This window comes from Sorex araneus, chromosome X (genome assembly GCF_027595985.1).
Source record: "Sorex araneus isolate mSorAra2 chromosome X, mSorAra2.pri, whole genome shotgun sequence".
Lineage (NCBI taxonomy): Eukaryota > Metazoa > Chordata > Mammalia > Eulipotyphla > Soricidae > Sorex > Sorex araneus.
Window position 1 is genome coordinate 232,307,419 of NC_073313.1, and position 19,571 is coordinate 232,326,989.

The 19,571-nt window shown below is 33.9% G+C and overlaps 1 protein-coding gene across 1 annotated transcript in view; it reads right to left on the reverse strand.

Moving 5' to 3' along the window:
• Nucleotides 1–223: 223 nt before the first annotated feature.
• LOC101539478 (60S ribosomal protein L27-like) overlaps nt 224–19,571 on the reverse strand; it is a 43,999-nt gene continuing 24,651 nt past the window's right edge. Inside the window, exons 2-3 of the mRNA XM_055121259.1 lie at nt 1,827–2,260; nt 224–347 (exon numbers count right to left, since the gene is read on the reverse strand). Of these exons, the coding sequence (XP_054977234.1) occupies nt 224–347; nt 1,827–2,260 (558 nt within the window). The remainder of the gene's footprint in view (nt 348–1,826; nt 2,261–19,571) is intronic.

Below are 19,571 nucleotides of genomic sequence, written 5' to 3' on the forward strand. Positions count from 1 at the left end.
TTGGCAGGCACAAGGGACCATATCACATGCCCAGGATCTAACCCAGGTCTGCTGTGTGCAAGACAAGTTCCCTAGTTACTGTACTATCTCTCCAGCCCTACAGGCTGATATCTTCTTGGTAGCTGATTTAGAGTTGTCTTTATGAAAGTAGCTAATAATACTCTAGCATTTACTTTATTTAAGCTTACAATGTAATAACTGTCACTCAGAATATCATGAGGCCTTAAAGGAAATTGTTCCCAACAAGGAACCAAGTAGCCGGTCCTATAGCATGTTTTTTTGAGGTGGTCACAAACATCTGCAGCTGCTGAGGATCCAAAGCTTTCAGCAAGCCTTTCATTGGATACCTGTGAGGAGGGGATTAGAGAGGTTATTGATGTCCCTAATTGGTTGCCATGCCACATAGTGTCCAGGGGCTCTGACTCAGTGACTGTCTTTCTGTTCACTTGGTTTGCATTTGATTCAAACAACAAGTTTAGAATATGCCCCACTGCTAAAAGCTATTGGCATCCACCCCTCTTTTGAGAAGTCTAATGTTAGGTGTTATGTTTGCTTTGGTTGTGATTATTCTATAGATATGTGCACTCCTTAATTCAATCAACTTGCCACCACCTATCGGAAACCACAGAGATTGTCAATGAGAGGGGTGTCTGATCTTGGAAGTCAACCAAGCCTTGCAACACTGACTTCCACTTTTTATCCTTGAACTTCTGGAAAATGATATTCTTCATCATGAAAACAAGGTTGAGAACATCAAAGGGAAGGCCCTGTTGCAATGGAGGTCACAGAGCTAAAGCCAGACATTGACCATGCATGTTGACCTTATTGTCTGAGCTTCTGCCTGGAGCCAATCCTGCTGTCACCCTCTGAAATCTTAGATTTTCTTTGTCTTCAGTTCCCTAAGCTTCACGTATTTTTCTTGTCTTTATAGAAGGTTTTTACTCATAATTGCCAAAATGCAGAAACAAGTTTGTCCTTCAGTAGGTGAATAGGAAAGCAAACTGTGCTACATTAAAGATATTCTCCAAACAGTCACAAAATATTATTAGCCACAAAAAGAATCTATCAAACTGAAAAAGATAATTCAGAACCTAAATTAAGTATTGCTAAATGGAAGAAATCTGGAATAGTGATTGAGTGTATGATTTCAACTATATGACCTTCTTTCATAAGATCTGTATCATTCCAGTCTGCTGAAAAAAGCTATCACTTTTTAGAATTCTTAACACTCTGTGGCTCCACTCATGGTTCTGAGCATTGCCTTTTGGTCAGTTATGTTCACTGCTACATGATCTGAAGTGGAACTTATTTGTTTATGTTTGGAAGTTTTTTCTTTCTTTAATAAGAATGTAAATTTAACAAGAATATAAATACTTGTTATGGTATTACCATAACCAGACCCACCACCAATGTGTTAAAATCTCTCCTCCACTATTTGTAGGAACCTCGCCCTTCCAGTCCCGATATCCTTTACCTTAGGTAACTTCATTTCTGTAATAAGAGTCCAAGGGTTTATTTTCATTGGACATTGTCTGCTCCATTCTTTTGTTTTGTTATATACCACAAGTAAGATTATCCAGTATTTTTCTTTTTTATTCTGACTTATTTGCTTAGCACGATACAATTCAGTTCTATCCACACTGTAGCAAAAGAACAATTTATCTTTCCTTTCAGATGAGTAGTATTTCATTGCATTCTATTCTACAACTTCCTTATCCATTCATCTGTCGTTGGGTACTTCAGTTGTTTCCAGATCCTTTTTAATTAAAAAAATTGTTTGGTTTATATTGTATTTCAATCATTATTTTTAATAACTGAAACAAAACATTTGAAAACACAGCTTCTGAAAGAACCATTTGTTCTTGCCAGTCTTGTATCTCTTCTCGAACTTAACTGTAGCCTCTTTCTTGGCCTTGCATTTCAGAGCAGGGATTCTGCAGTCATCCTTGTTGAGCATGGTTTTGTCCAAGGGGATATTCACGGAGTACCGGGTAGGCATGAAGTAATTGTTTTTATAAACTTTCACAAAAGAATTGATCTTTGACCACTTGGAAATTTTCTTCTTGCCTATGATGGTTGTCATTTTGTGGGGATAGCTGTCAATCCTGGTCACCAAGGCAAAGCTGTAGTGGTGGTCTAAGGTGTTGTCATGAATGTTCTTTACAATGACTGATTTGTGTTCTGAGTAATGTTTGGTCATGACTTGCACCACTTTCTTGGATTTCACGAATTTGGCTATTTTGATAGCACTTACGAGGGCCTACAGCAGCATGGAAAGACCTCCACTTTCAGTCTATATTATTTTTTAAAAATTGATTTTATTATAGATTATGTAATATGATTATAGTAGTGTTAATGCTTATGATATTTATACAATTACTTCTGATACTTCTGATATTTATATAATTACTACTTATATAATCTATCCACCAAAGTGTCTCATACTTTCCACCATGTCCTTTTGTTATTTCCAGTGTTCTAGATCTTGGCTATTGTTAATATTAGAGTTGAGAATCTGTTATCCCTTATATAGTTGAAGTTGAAGATAATTGAATTATGGAAATGGAAGTAACCTGGCATGCTATCTATGAATCAATATAATGAATCACTGTCACTGTTATCCCGTTGCTCATTGATTTGTTCGAGCGGGCACCAGTAACGTCTCTCATTGTGAGACTTGTTGTTACTGTTTTTGGCATATCGAATATGCCACGGGTTTGCCAGGCTCTGCTGTCTCCGAGAAGGGCGGAGGAATAGAACACGGGTCGGCTGTGTGAAAGGCGAAAGCCCTATCACTGTGCTATTGCTCCAGACCAATATAATGAAAGCTTGGTTTATTAATATTATTACTGTTAATACAATATAATAATGATAACTAAATTAATTAATAGTACTATAAGCTATTGAGAAATTGTCAGTGTCATGATTCCAGAGATTATCTTCACCTTGGCTCTGTATTTCTTCACAGCTTAGTAAAGTGCTTGGTGCCTTGCTACAAGATTGATAATGAATGATTAAAAGTAGAACACATTTCTGAGTCATCTTTAAACAATAATGATCTGAATGATTTCAACTGGCTATCAAAGTATATTTCAAAGATTTTCAGTTACTAATACAGTTAGGAAATTATTTTTTTACTACACTAGCAACTCAATAATGGATTTAAAATTGGTCATTTTCAACTTTTCGAAGACCAAGGTCCTCTCCTAATGGCAAATATTTCATATCAGTAAAACCCCATCTATATGATTCGATCAACATAGTCTTTGATAAAAAATAAAATAAATTTAAGTGTCCTTTAAAGTAATTTTATAATAACTGCTCTTTATCTTGTTCTTTCCACCAGGTCTGAAGCCCAGAGATTGAAAATCAAAGTTATAAATTCTCTTCTTACATCCTTGTTCTAAATAGAAAGAGAAAATGATTGCTCTGTATCCTCTATATGAAAATCTTCAATGTAATCACTAACTTCAGCATCAGTCACTCTTAAGTATTTTTAAACCTTAGCAAAAATAGATCCCTTTAATCTTGCCTCTCAGGCTTTATTTTTCCAGTACTTATTTTTCATAGTCTTTTCTGAACCTACTCCAACGTTTCCACATTTTCAAGTTGCAGAACCCACAAGTGGTCACAGCATTGTGGTAGCACTCATTTACTAAGTGAAACAGAGTGACAGGCTTCCTAAAGATACACTCTTTTAAATATAGGAAACAGCAAATAAAAATTCAAGTCAAGAAATAAATATTACTGGACAATTCTGGCCTCTGATGTTGGGTGAAAAAGATATCACAATATAACCCTTAAAGTTGCTGTATTTCTTGGACCTTATCTCTCCCCTACTAGTGTTATTCTGCTGTGTAATGGGATACACAGTTCATGTCTCTAAGCCATAAAAATTCAGGAATGAGTCCCATATGTACCTTTGCCTAGTCCTTATGATCTAGACTCTGATTAACCTCCGGGCCACACAAGTTGAGTTAACGTGTCTTTCCAAACAATTCTGTTGTATTTCACTGCTTGGACTCCTGTTGGCTGACTGATGAAATGAGCAGTTGTTCTTCCTACATACTCAATTCAGCTAGAGTCTCTTGGTGCATGTTCCTGGGAGCTAAACTATCACTTTTTTAGCATAATCTCTAAAGTATTAATAAAACACAAATGACCTCATTTGCATCAGTGAAGGTGGATATTAGGAACTAACTAGAGATTTTTCTATAATCCTGGGTTGGCTGCAAGTTGATGTGGTAATTTATTTAAGCCCTTTGGGCCACTTCAGTGTAGAAGTGGAGGATATATGTTCTTGGATTTTTATTTGTGTGAAAGCTGGGAGTCTCAGAGGACAGACATGTTAATCAAGAGTTGGCAGCTTTCTCAATCTGATTTCATTTCTTCCAATGATTTTATTTTTTACTCAATCTGAGTTTAATAGAAAGAGCAACAGACTTGAATCACAAGATGCATTCATTCCTGGCTTTCTCCCTTATCATCTGTGTAGTTTTGGGCAAGTCGCTGCTCCTCTGAACTTTTTTTCTCTTCCCTAATACAAGAAAAATTGTGTAAGCCATACATGCTTCTTGATGATCAAATGGGCCAATGTTCAAGGATATACTGGGTAAACTATAAAGCAGAACAGAAGTGTAAGGTACTGTTGTAATTCTCAGTGGTAGTATCTCACAGATTGATGATTTACTTGTGATGTTATCTTTTAGTGATCTCATAAAAAGTTGTCAAACTAAGTTCAATGAAGAAACCAACCCTGTTTTTGAATGGTTTGTGAGAACAGAATACTTTTTTTTACAACTTTTAAGAGTTGGGAAACAATATGAAACAAAAAGAAGAGGAAGAGGAAGGGATGGGTGAGAGCAGAGAGAAGAGGAAGAAACTGTAAGTCATCTACAAAACCTAAAATTATCTGGTCCTTTATAGAAACAAAGTTACTAATCCCTTAACTGAAACAACAGTTTATACTCACAGAGTCCCTCCAAAGTTCAGCTATCTCTCACTCCTGCTACTTCCATTGTACCTATTTACCTTTTCTAATCCTACCTTGAATGGTCAACGATGCAGATGCTTCCTTATATCATAATTAATAAGTGGTCATAAATATTCTTCAATCACAGGAAAGGTTTAAAAAATTTTCAAATCGCATAGCAAAAGGCCAACAAATCCATATGCTCAAATTGAGCTGGGGACCCATTGAATTTCAGAAAAGACCAAAGAATTTCACATTTCACATTTTTTGTTTCCCTCCTAATAATCTACTGCAAATAGAATTATCTTTTTTCCTCCTATCACCACCATCTTCAAAACCTCTTAATCAAAACTGATACTGGTGGCAAAGAAACTCTGACAAAATTAAATTGAACCATATGGATTCTGGATCAAGATTAAGAAAAAAATTAAAGCGTTTATTGTGTTGAAATTTTTTATGCCAATTTTCTGCTAAAAGGGAAGATTCAAAAGGTCAGGGATTTTGCAGCACAGACTTAGTGGTATATTAGTTACAGTAATTCAGCCTGAAAATTCCAGCAGAAATAAATACAATGGAATGCTACGAATTACAAGAGACCACAACTTTAATCAGCTCATGGGAAAAGAAAAACATGCATTTGCCTATTGACAGTTGATAAACTGAATCCTGAAGCTTGTTTGGAGGCCTTTAGATCACCAAATGCTCACCACACTGCTGTTGTATTGAAGCAAACATTTTGAGCTTCACTTTCTCCCTGCTGCTTGTGATATAAAGACACATAAAGTAAAATCCAATCTGCATTCTTCTTGCAGCTACTCATTATACTCATTTAGTGGGTGTTCTATGAGTCAGACAATACCCAAAAGCTTAAGAACCAATGCAGTTAGATGGTAAGTAACAGGATGACAGACACTTTATGAATTATTTTATTATAATTTCAAAATTATAATGAAACATTAAAATCTATAAAATCAAACTTATGCAATCTGATGTCACAAATATAATGAACATCCATATATGGTAAGAAACTCACAAACAAGGAGAATTAAATTTTGCCACAAAAATTGGGGCCAAGGACCCAAGCAATAGTATAGCAGGTAGGTGACTTTCCTTGCGTGCTGCCAATCCAGTTCATTCCCAGGCACCCCATATAGCCCCCCCACCCAGACCACCCCCAAGCTCATCAGGAGTCATCCTTGAGACAGGAGTAAGTCCTGAGCACTGCTGAGTATGGCCACCCACTAGTAAAGGTCTAGAGGAATCATACAAGGATTAAGGTTTATGCCTGTGTGCAGCAGACCCATGTTCAATTCAAGCAACATGTGGTCTCCTTAGGCCCTGGAGCACTATGGAGAGTGGCCAGAAAGAGACTCTTTCACCTCCTGAGTAACATTTGAGAGCCCCCTCTCCCACAAAGCAATCTTATAGGATTCTTCAGCTTTTCTTGAAACATAATAGTCAAATTTCATGAAATAATAAGTAAAAATAATGCCTGAATTTATAAATCCCTTCAATTTTTTAAGAGTAATAATACCAAAGAATATTTTGTTTCTTATTAAATTGACTCCAAAATTCATATACAGAAAAATGCATGGAAAATTCAAGAATATTTTTTTAAAATAAAGTAATAGGGCAGGGCAGATTTATTTATCTTATTAAATAGGGCATTTATTTACCTTCTACATGGCAAAATGTCTAAAGCTCTAACAATGAGAATGATGAATAAGAAGCAAAGGAATTAGGAGACTGCTTAGTGAAACAGAATATCCTGAAAAAAAAAACAATACTATATGGGAATTTATTATCAGACAAGTAAGTTATTTGGAGACAAATGGTAGAATATTGTAAAGTCAATGTTTTGTCTTTTCTCCAAAAATACATAAAAATACAGTCCAGAAAATGATTCCATTTCATTAAAATATTTTAAATGTAAAATGAGGGAAAGATCCATTTTAAAAATAGTACTTGAATGGTGTGTTTGATGCCAATTATTTGATTACATAAATTTCTAAACTGTTTTATGGTGAATGTTCCATAAACAAAGCTGACGGGCAAGCCACAAGCAAGAAAATAAATGCAACATATTCAATAGATATTTTTGTAACTGTATTAAAGTCTCCCACAGAGTTAAACACTAAAAAAACAGATGGACACTATGACAGAAAAAAATGGACAAATCATGAAAAACTAAAAAATAAAAAAATGACCTATAAGTGCATGAGAAGATGCTCAAATTCATTGATTATTAGAGGGATATGAACTGCCCAACAATAAGATACAAAATGTAGACTTTCTTGAAGGCAATCTTTTAGCATAAATTAAAATTTTTAATTTATTTCTAAAAATTCAACTCAAGGAAATTATTAGGCAAGTAATAATTACAAGATAATAACAAAGAATTGGGACAAAGGTTGTTATTCAAAGGCTGGAGACATTCCTGAAAGGGCTCAGAAAATTCTATATTTGCAAAAGGCCTGAATTTGATTCCCTCCACAGTGCGGTCCCTCAAACAGCTCTGGATGCACTCACCAAATCAAAATAAAACAAGCAAGCAATAAAACTGTATTGATTTATAAATAACTGGTTACCTATGCAGGAAAATCATTCTAGAGAATGAGCTATATACAGAGAGAGGGAATATATAGAACAATGCTCCTTTTATATTAACACTCATAGTTTCTCCTTTACATTTACCTAAATGATTATAACAATAATGTCCATGCAACACTGAGCAACAACAAAAATATCTATAGGTATACTCTTGGAGACATATGTATAAAATTTTAAGTGAAAAAAGTAATCAGATAAAGGAATGGTATGTGTATTTTGTTTTCTTTTCGGTAAGAAGCAAGGGAGCTGAGACAGAGACAGAAAGGCAGAAACAGAGACAAAGACAGAGAAAGAAGCCAGAAAGGAGTTAGATACCAAGTGGTTTGCTACAAATATCTCTGAAATAAAGATTATAGATGGTTTTACCTATTTTCTTCCTTACCTCAAAATCTATATCACTCTTGAATAATGAAAAATAAAAACACATGCTTAATTTTCAAAGATTGAATATTTCATTGCAAACTGAGAATTTCTGTCAAGTGTTTGGCACATAGTAGGTCTTATTGTGGTTTTTATTTAATTTAGAAGAAATACCCATAGACCAAATACTAAACCAGGAATACTTGGACACTTCTTAGGTCTCATTCTTTTCTGTTTGCGTCCAAACTGCGAAACAGAGATGGTATTATTAGCTAGCCTATTGAGTCAGTGCATAGAACGTGAAAATATGTTTCTGCAAGCATAATTTTTTACCTAGTTTCTTCTTTAAGGGAATAACAATTGTAAAATTAATAGATGACAAACTTTATGATTATATACTGCTGCTGTCCTGGGCCTTCCTGTAACTCAGGCCAAATTTCCATTAGTCTAAATGGGAAACATCTTCAGGAAAAACTGAATTGTTGGTATAAGAATAAGTTTTTAACATGTTCCTTCCTGGGTAAATTACTTTGTGAAAGAATTAATAATTGGCTCCATGTCTGAAATCCTAAAAGAAGGGCTCTATATTGCCTGCAGTGAAATGTCCAATGTTAATCCTTCTTTAGGCAGTTAATAAAACATACATGCTTATTATCCAATAGCCCATTAGTGCTCCTTCAGAGTCACATAGTTGCTTTTAAATCTACAGAAGACTGCACCATAAAATAGTGATGTTCCTTGCAGAAATAAAGTGAGTTTGAATTATTACTCAGTGTTTCTTAAATTCAACAGAGGCTATTAAAGTAACATATGACTTTTAAAAAAGTAATTATTTCTTTGTTTTGTTGTGCATAGATACATATTAGCATCTCTTTGATACCGCAATTGTACAGAACATTAAATGACATTACACAGTTTTCATAAGGAATATGAGCCCCAAAGATGATTATCCACTGTAGCACTGCACTGTCATCCCATTCTTCATCGATTTGCTCGAGCAGGCACCAGTAACGTCTCATTGTAAGACTTGTTATTGTTTTGGGCATATCGAATATGCCACGTGTAGCTTGCCAGGCTCTGCTGTGCAGGCGGGATACTCTCGGTAGCTTGCCGGGCTCTCCAAGCTTGCCAGGCTCTCCAAGATGTAGGAATCAAACCCAGGTCAGCCACATGCAAGGCAAACGCCCTACCCACTGTGCTATCACTCCAGTCTATAGTCAAAAAAATAATTCAGGCATTAATTCAAGATTTTACACTATTGGCATACAGGCACAAAATAAGGGTACTCTAAAATTAATTAAGCAACTATTATTTGCAATATTTATTTAATAATATATAGGGGATTTTACATTCCATTTACAAACAGGAACATATTAACGAAACCAAGGTAAATTAGAAAATCACAATTCTATATGCTGAACTAGAACAAATGGATTTGATAGATAAGTAACACGTTACAAAATAGTGGCATTTACATTGCTTTTCAAATGCACACAGAATAGTCTTCAAAGATAGACCCAGCAGGAACACAAGATAAGTACCAAAAAACTTATGATATTTGAAATAATACTGGTTTGTTCTGATTACAATGCATACTGGTAAGACCACAAAAAAGAAAATTGGAAAAACCTCAAACATGTGAGACTAAAAAATAACCAATAGGTCAGTGAAAGAATTAAAGCAGAAAATAAAAAAATATATGGAGATAAATGAAAATAAAAGCATAACTTATCAGACTATAGTATGATGTAAAAAGTAGTATGAAGATGGAAGTTAATAGCAATAGAAAACTTCATAAAGAGACAATAAAACCTATGAATGGTTTTACTTTACAAATAAAACAAATAGTAGAAAGAAAGAAAATCAGAGAATAAGTTAAAAATAGAAACAAAAAAATTCAATGAAATTCAGAACTAGTTTTATAAAGAATTACCTAATTGATAAACCTTCTATATTTAGCAAAAGAGAGAAAACACTGGTAAATAGAGTCACAAATAGAAGTTATAACAGATACCATGGAAATATAGTATTTTAAGAGGCAATTATTTATAGATGATGTACAAGGTTAGCATTTTAAATGAATAAAACCTCCCAAGAATGAAAGAATAGAAAGCATGAATCTACCGACTACAAGAATGGAGATTGAAATAATAATAAAAAGAATCTCAAAACTATAAAAAAAATAAAAATTAAAGGTCTTAAGAGAGATGACTTTGCCTTTGAATTTTACAATTTTTTTTGTTTTGTTTTTTGGTTTTGGGATCACACCCCATGCTACTCAGGGCTTATTCCTGGCTCTGTGCTCAGGGACCATGCTCGGTGTGGCTGAGGAGACCCTCTAGGATGCTGGAGGGTTAGTAGTATGAAAGGCAAATGCCCTACCTGCTGTACTCTAGCCCCAGAATTTTAAAAACGTTTAAGAAAGAATCTAAGCCTATTGTCTTTAGGCTCCTAATAATATTGAAGAATAAATGTGCATGCACATTGTATGATATTGATATCAGTGTTATTCTGTAACCAAAAACAGACAAGAAAACCACAACATAAAAGAGCTTTAATATCTCTGATGAATATAGATGCAAAATTTCTCAATACAATACTAGCAAACTGAATTCAAAATACAGCAAAAGAATCATACACCATAACCCAAAGATGTTTATTCTAAGTATGCAAATTTGATTCAACATATAAAATCAATCAATGCAATAGAGTATATCAATGATAGGAAAATTTAAATACATATATGCTAATATCAATAGATGCCAAGAAAGCATTTAACACAATTCAGCACATATTAATGATAAAATTCTCAATAAAATGTATGTAGAAGGAACATATATCAGGATGCTGGTTAAAAAAAAAAAGGAATTGTTTTGACCTTTAAAATTAGGAGCAAGACAAGGTTGTCTACTCTTAACACTTCTATTTAATTTATATTGACACATTAGAGCAATTACACAGATAGCAATAAGAAACAAGAATAAAGACTGAAAAGAAATAATTTTTACTTACAGATGATATAATATGTGTATATATAAATTCTAAAGACTTCAACAATGAACTATAAGAAACAATGAGTATATCATCGTGACTGCTAAAAAATAAAAAAAAATCTATTGTGCAAATGATCAAGAAGAAGAAATTTTAAAAGCAATTTTATTTTTAGCTATATCCAAAATAATCAGTTTCCTAGCTGCAGTTACAGTTTGCAGCTTATTTTGCCTGTAATTGACCCAGGTTTGATTGCTTGATTCCTGCACCCCATCTGGTCCCCAGAGCCTGACAGTTACAGTCCCTGAATGCAGAGTCAGGATTATACAGCTGGGTATAATCAAACAACAACAAAAATATCTGTCATGGATGCAGACTGGTTTGAGGGAAGGAGCTTGGAATATCGGTGGAGGGAAGTTTGACGCAGATAGTAGCATTGCATTTTGACATTGTATACCAGAAATTCAACTATGAATAACTTTGTAAATCATGGTATCTTAATAAAAATTTTTTAATTAATTGCAAAGCATCTCAAAAACATTAATGGGTATAATTAATGCAGCAAAAAACCCTATTCTATTAAAAACAATTTACAGATTTAATGTTATATTAATAAACATTTAATGATATTTTCATAGAATAAAATTAATATTTATGTTGAGTCATAAGTATTTCGAGTAGTTACATCAATTCTGAGGAAGAGAAAGAGAAACTCAAGTATTCTGTTATCTATCATTAAACTATACTACAAAGCAACATTAATCAAAACTATGGTTTTGAAATAAAAAATAGGTAGATGAATCGATAGAAGAAATTTAAAGTATGTAAACAAATTCTCACAGTTATTTATACTTAATTTATGGCAAAGAATCTAAGACTATAAAATGGAGAAGGAAGATTCTCTTTAAAAAATGGATGGTTCTAGGAAAACTGGACAGCTATATACAAAATAAATAAATAAATAAGTAAAGTTGCTTTCTAACTCTACAAACAAAAAATAAGAGACTTGAATGTAAGAACTGAAACCATAAGGAACATAGAAGATAGTGCAAATGAAACATTTCATAACTTTAGCATTAGGACCATTTTGGAGAATATGACTGCCCCAATGAGGAATAGTGGGACTATATTAAATTAAAAATCTCTGTATAGTAAAAGAAAGCCTACAAAACAAAAAATATCTGTTGTGTAGATATGATCAATTTGGTCAGGGGTTAAATGATCAATGATTTTTGTGGTTTTTTTTTACATACATCTGTAATATGAAGCTTAACTGCGGAAATAACAACCAAAAACCCAGTAAAAAATGTGCAAAATATTTAAATACATACTTTTTCAAAGAGGAATATAGATGAATGTAAGCATATGGAAAAAATATTTGTCATCTCTTATCATCAGGGAAATAGAGATTAAGACAAATTGTGAGAACATCTTGCATTAGAAGTTATAATCAGGCCAGAGAGCATAGGGATAAGGTACTTGCCTCATACATGACAGGGGATTGACCACATGTTTGAATGCCTAATATGGTCTCCTTTGCACTTTCAAGAGTTAGCCCTGAGCACAGCTGAGTGTGGCCCCCACATAAAAAAAAAAGTAGAAACAGTAACAGCGAAAAATATTAGAGAAGGTATCAGGAAAAAATTAACTTTTATACAATATTAGTAGTAATGGGAATTTGGTGCAAACATTTTTGAAAACACTATGAAATTTTCTTAAGAAGCTAAAGCCAGAGCTACCAAATGATTCAGCAATCCCACTGTTGCATATCTGAAGAATATGAAAATATTGGCACAAAAATCTATTCACCCAGTGTTTATTGCAGCACTATTTGTCAAAGCTAAAATATATAAACACCTAAGGTGCTTGTCAATAGATAATTGAGAAAATAAAATGTGGTGCATGTAAATAGAGGAATAGTATTAGACTATCAAAAAGGTAATATTTTTGTCATTTGCAACAAATGGAAAGGGATTGAGGGAACTGTGAGACACAAAGAAAATCTGGGAAAAAAACCAACATGTAATTTTACCTATGTAGGCAATGTAAGAATGTGCAATTGATGAAGAGGCCAAAATAAAAATATAAACCAGTGAGTTTGCTAAAAGAAGTATGGTTACCTAAGGAGAAGGTGGTGGAAGAGGGGAGACAAGCAGAGGGTATATTTTAAAAATAAAGAAAGAAAGTAAAATAAAAACTAGATATCTGGCTGAAAGTGTACTTTTGTAACAATGCAAATAAGCAGCTCAAAATCACATTAGATAGTATTACAGAGTCTGTAGTCTGGACTATGAACCAAGGAGATGGCTTTCCATAGTCACAAAAATATTAACTGATCTAAAGTCATCTGAAGCCATTAGTTTATTGTGGTCCACTATTAGGATTTATTAACCCACCCAATGTTACCCATAATTGAATACCTCTTTGTTTGAGGTATTCAATTAAAAAAATTCCTTCTCTCAAACTGAAAGTTACTGTTATAGGGTCAGGTAGATTAGCTGCTGCCTGTGTGATATTTCTTCACCATTTCAGGAAGGAAGGCATTGAGAATGTGGTGTGCTTTCTATTTTAGTTACTAAAATAAGAGTTTACAACAGCAACTATGAAGTAAGGGATTTATTGGAGAAACTATGGATGAAAAATGGGCAAGAAACGAAATGACCTCAATATGAAGGGGAATTTTGTGAGTAGAATCAAATGGAAATATGTATGTACACTAAGAATGTTCTAGAACTATCTACTGGGTAGAATAAAACATAGCATAAAAATAAATGAACCATATCTTCAAGAATAATCTTTGCCAAGTTAAGTGAATGAAGTAAAAGGAGAAGGAGGAAGTTGGGGAGGATGGATTAAAAAAAAATGTTTTTTTTTTCTCTTTCCTAGTTGAAAGATATTCAAAGAATTATTCTTTTAAATGGGATATGCTTCAACTTCCCTAAGTCAGAGACACTGTCTGGGCAGCAACATTTATTGAGTATCTCTTTCACATCCCCCTTTAAGATGCAAAAAAGTTATTAGCTTCAGAAGAGACCAACTACTTGGACAAAATACTTCAACTCTGTGAAGTCTCAGAACAGTTAAACACCTCTTCGCCATGCACAAGATAATCAATATGTGTTGAGCAATAATTTCTTCAGAATTGTCCCTCTTAATCTTACATGCTGAAAACTAAGGAAGTGTTGCCTCAATGTTACTTTATTTTAAAAATATTTTGGGTTTTGGGACCACACCAGGTAGTTCCTAGGCTTACTCCTGGCTTGGGAACCATATAAGGTTATGGGAGTCAAAACCCAGTTAGCCACGTCTAAGGCAAGTGTTTTACTAGTTGTATTTTCTAGCCCATCCATTGTGATCTCAATTTTTAAATGGTGTCTTTTTCAGTTTATTTTGTGGCCTAGTTACTTCCTTTGTTCATGTACTAAATTCTCTGTTATGCAACAGCTCTAGTGTGAAGCGCTTGGGTGAATCAGAGTAGAATAAAGTAGAACCCTTGCCTTTTGGTGCTCACATTCTAATGGCAAAATATGAATACATAAATTTTAAGTTGTGTGAGAATTGCTTTCATAACATAATCTTGTCTTTTCTACCATTAATTGTTTAAGATCCAATTTTAAAAGGCCCCTTCAAAAGCTCCCTTGATGCAAGTGGAATTACATATATCCATACCCTTTTTCTTTCCTTAGTGAACTACTTTTAGTAGTTCACTTAGTAGTCCTTAGTTTTAGCAGAATATAAATTTCGTTTTCGGGATTATAGTTAATTCTGTACATATATAAATCCTGGGTAAATGATGAGCAATTTGAGATCAAACATATATCAGATCTGTTTCTTGGTGCCTAACACAGTGGTTGGCAGGCCTTAGACATTTAATGATAACTTTTAAATTGAACTCACTTCCAATGAGTCATTATATATGCCCTCCAAAGCAGTCATAGCAAATTACAATGAACCAATAAATATGAAGACAAAAAAAACAATTTATCCTTGAGGGGAAAAACTATATCCAACAGTTTGTCAACAAATTAAAATTGATGTCATAACTCTAATATTGTTTTCCTGTTGGCTAATACAAGCAATCTTTTCTGGTAGTGGGGGTCTAAGAGAGTATGAGAATTTAAGGGAGATTAGATTTCCTGCTAATGGTTTTCATCAAATGTAAAGAATTTTCTCATGAGTGTTTAAGTTTCATATTTGAGCGTCCATTTTCAATCTTCTTTAAAACTGTTGTTTTAGAAAAAAAGGGTACTATTTCCAAGTGAAAAAATAAGAAAAAAATAACAAACAGTTCAGATAATTATTTTTAAAAGGAAATAATATTGAGGAGGTATCAAATAAAAAGATTTTTTCATTGACCTTAAGAAATAATATCCTCAGTAGAACAATTGAAAGGAAATAAGCTAACCAAAAATAATGAATTTTGAAATAGTCTTTTCTGCTTTGTTATAATTCTATTTAGACAATTCAAAACCTCTGCTCTCTAATTGTTTGTACATTGTCACCAAATTAGGGAAACTTTGGGAGCTAGGCATAGAGTTGCTTTTTTTTTATTGTCAAGATTTCATTTTACTAAACAGGGACTTTAAAAATATTGGCAATTATTATTTATAATTACATTATTTCATAAGAAAAAATACTTCATAATTTACAATATATAGAAGACTACAATCTCTAAGAATATACATTTAAATGGAATGTGTAAAGCTTTCAAAAGATCTATTTCAGGCTTTAACTAACCTCATTTTGTTGTACACATTGAAAATTTTGTCATGGATTAGTAGCACCCATTGGTCAATCTTTGGAGTTTCTGTGCTTTATTTATCTTCTATTTTGGTCCACATCATCCCTTCCGGCAACAAAGTGAACAGAGTCTCTTCTATGTATCAGTTGGCATGGTGAGAATACCCATCAGTGAGAGAGCCTAGCACTCTTGAAATACTTGGTTTCTGATATGGGAGTTTAATAAGCAACAGTCCCTTGTATGAAACAAAGCTGAATAAACATCACAATACAAAAAAAGACAAAGCAATTTACTTATGATATGTTATAGAAATGTAACTGATACATGATAACAGATAGAATTCTAGAAGAATTAAAATAATAAAATATGTCTTACTGAAGAGAGTTAATTTTTAAAAGTCAACTAATGCTTTAGGCAATATCTATATTATACACATTGGAAAAATAGTCAAGCAGCATGAAGCAGCATATGGTAAAAAAGTGTCTCTCCTTTGGAACCCCAGTTACTCAAATCCTTTCCTCAAAGATAACTATAGCAACTATGGTTAGCAGATTTTGTGTGTATATTTCCATAGATATTTTATGATAATGAAAACATAGATGTCTTCATTTTTGTCTTTTTTACAAAAGTTATAATACATCCTCCAGGCTGCTCTCTATCTTGCATTTTAAAAATCTCATACTTTATATTAAAGCTGGTCCATTGTTAGCACCACTGACCTATCTCATTTCTTTTGAATGGTTAATACCTTTTCTTTGTGCAGATCAATGCAGTTTACTTAGTTAAATGAATTTTAAGTTGTCTTGCATTAGTTGCTAATGCAAACAATACTAACATTATCTTGGCACCCATGTTTGTGTACCCTTATGGAGTTTCTCCTGAAAATAGAATTATTTTATTCAAGAATTTGTACATGTTTTGGGGCTGGAGCGGTAGCACAGCGAGTAGGGCATTTGCCTTGCATGTGACCGACCCAGGTTCAATTCCCAGCATCCCATATGGTCCCCCGAGCACCATCAGGAGTAATTCCTGAATGCATGAGCCAGGAGTAACCCCTGTGCAACATTGGTGATCCAAAAAGCAAAAAAAAAAAAAAAAAAAAAAGAATTTGTACATGTTTTAGCACTCTTGTTGCCTTTCAAGAAAAGTTTGAATATGTTAAAAGATCCATATAACTCACCATCTTGTCATTTGGTTCTTTAGATTTTGTGACCCAGGTTCCTTCATCCCAACAGCTCTGAAACCACTGAGTTACCACATTCACCATGAGCATTAAAAAATACCAACAACAATTCCAGAGGTTCTATTTTAAATTGATGCTTCTAAAGTAGAGTGGTGAGTTTCTTTGAACCCTTCTTCCTCCTCTCTGGAAGATCTTACCTAGCAAGAAGTTTAACCTGAATAGTAAAGAAAACTCAACAAATTGCTCCTGAATTCTCATTTCAGGAATATCAAATCATTTTTAGTTTCTTTTATTTAGTCTTCGGGGCAGCAGAATAAAGATGACTCTTCATCCTTGCTCTTGGCTGTTCTTTCACCAGTTAACTAGTTTAACTTAAACAGTCCCAGAAATATGGTTGAGTACTCTACTTCTAGATTACACGTAAGCTGAGAAAATTAGTATAAATCAGGAACAAAATCATAAATGGAGTACAAGAGTCCATTAAGATACCAATTCCACACCACATAGTTATTGGAAAGCCTTGGATATTTTTCCTCTATTTCACATTCTTTTCTTTCCTTCTTGCTTGCCCCCTTTTTTCCTTCATGTTTCTGTTACTGTCACATCACTTTTTAAACCTACAGAGATAATCATTGTTCTGGGCATCAGATTATGGCTATCATGATATTTCAGCTACTGGATTATGATTAAAATATTCAGTTTGAATATTTCCTTATTTTTGTATTTAGCAGAGTAAAATTATCATAGATTTTCCTGTGCTTTATATCAGAAAGAACTTATCATTAGTCTTTGATAACCATTCCTGCTTAGAAGTTTATGGATTCCAGAAGAAAACTGATAAAATATGCAACCCTTCACTTTAGCTGTTCACTTACAGATGCCGGAAGCTCAGTCAGGCCATCTTTATAAGGCTGCTTTATAACAATTAAGCTAGCTTGGTAGGAAATTAGTTCCAGCATGTTTTATGAGAAGCTACAATTTTGGTTCAAAGGAAGGAGTGCATAATCTAGCAGCTCCAAAAGGAGAATGTGATAGGCAAATTTTGACATGTTTACATCTCATGGCTATTTGACAAACCATCCACACTACACATTTGTATGCTTCTTCCAATGTATTAAGTTAATAGGATTACAATAAAGGCTGAAGTGAGAAAGGATAGGGGGTGGAAGCTGTTCTTCGGTGGGAATGGAATGACATGCCCTTAGTATGATAAGCCGATTCCATTCCATTAAATCACAAATCTGTCTCTTCTCTGTGCATCCCACATGAACGGCTGAAGAAAAATCGTGGAATTGCTAGCACTCCTGCAGCTGTCAGGAAATGATACTAATTAGTTTAATTTGCAATAACACAAGCACTTAACTCTCCAAATAATCTAAGTTAGTAAGTCAGTTTTTATATTATGACAATGACATGTTTAAGAGACTCTGGAGCACAGCTTTTTTGACCTTTGACACACATTTCTGATAAAGAAACACATCAAAGATGTTTTGTTTTCCTTCCCCATTATTCTTTCATCTGTTTCAGAGCAAATTATTTGATAGATGAGATGGTTTGGTAACAGAAAAGAAACTGAGATTGACGTTTTCGAAAGCATACATTAGCCAAAGGTTACTTGCAGTGAAAACCTATTACTATACCAAGCAAATGACATCTATTAGGTCACGAATGCCCCAAGAATTGAAGCATTCGTATCTTGTTTTATTCACCCTTTTTTCTCTCTTTGACCTTTTTTGGTGATTGTAAACTTGAGGAGCTCAAGTGGTGAGTTTCGCTTTCTCTCTTTAGTCCTCCCTTGCTTTCGGAACCTCAGGCTGCTACTGTTTCTGCTCCCTTCCCTGACAAGCAAATGTTTACTGTACCTCTCTCCTTTCCCCTTTTGTATACTTTTGACATCAATGTCTCTTTCGCGAAGTCAAAGGGAAAACTTCTCAAAACATTTGTGTACACATTAAATCATCTTCATCTGGGATCCTCCACCTGGGACGTCCTTTTAGACGTGCTTTCGGTTTCCTTCAAGCTGTCCCTTCGTTTATGTCATGTTTATTTTCTTTCCACACAGGACTAGGGGTTTATGGCTGCCACAAAGCCAGGAATGATCTCAGACCCTAATGGACTCCAAGTCTGATTAACTGGGAGGTAACCGGGGAGAGGGTTTTCCTAGTCACGGGTCCCCTGGTTAAAATAAAAGCTTTACATAGGTGGTTGTTATTTGTACCAGTGACTCATCTCCTTATTTTTTAAATTTTTCACTATAAAGCTTAGGAGTATTGGGAATGATAGTGCCTCGAATTAAAAGAATTTTAAAGTAAATAAATAACAATAAAAATAAGTAAGGTCTCGCTTAGATCTAGATAGCCTGTAAACCTTGGAAACAGAAGTATCAGAAATTTCTGTTGTTACTCAAATGTTTGAAAAGTTGTCTGACTGTTGGAGAAATGTTTTTCATTGCCACCCAAGGTTGAGTTAAAGTTTTAATTTTTAAATAAATGGTTGAATTTGAGTCTACTCTTCCCTTCCCAGTTATAGTTTAGAGGTTAAAAGCAAAATGTTACTTTCTTCTGGAAGATTTAATTAGTGACAGTTAAAACTTAAGATCAAGCACCAAATGACTGTCAGCTACTTCACTCTGTCTTGCTTTTTAAATAAATTTCTGGTTTTATAGTTTAAAAAATATGCAACATTAAGATACTTTTTATCTAATGGTTTATATG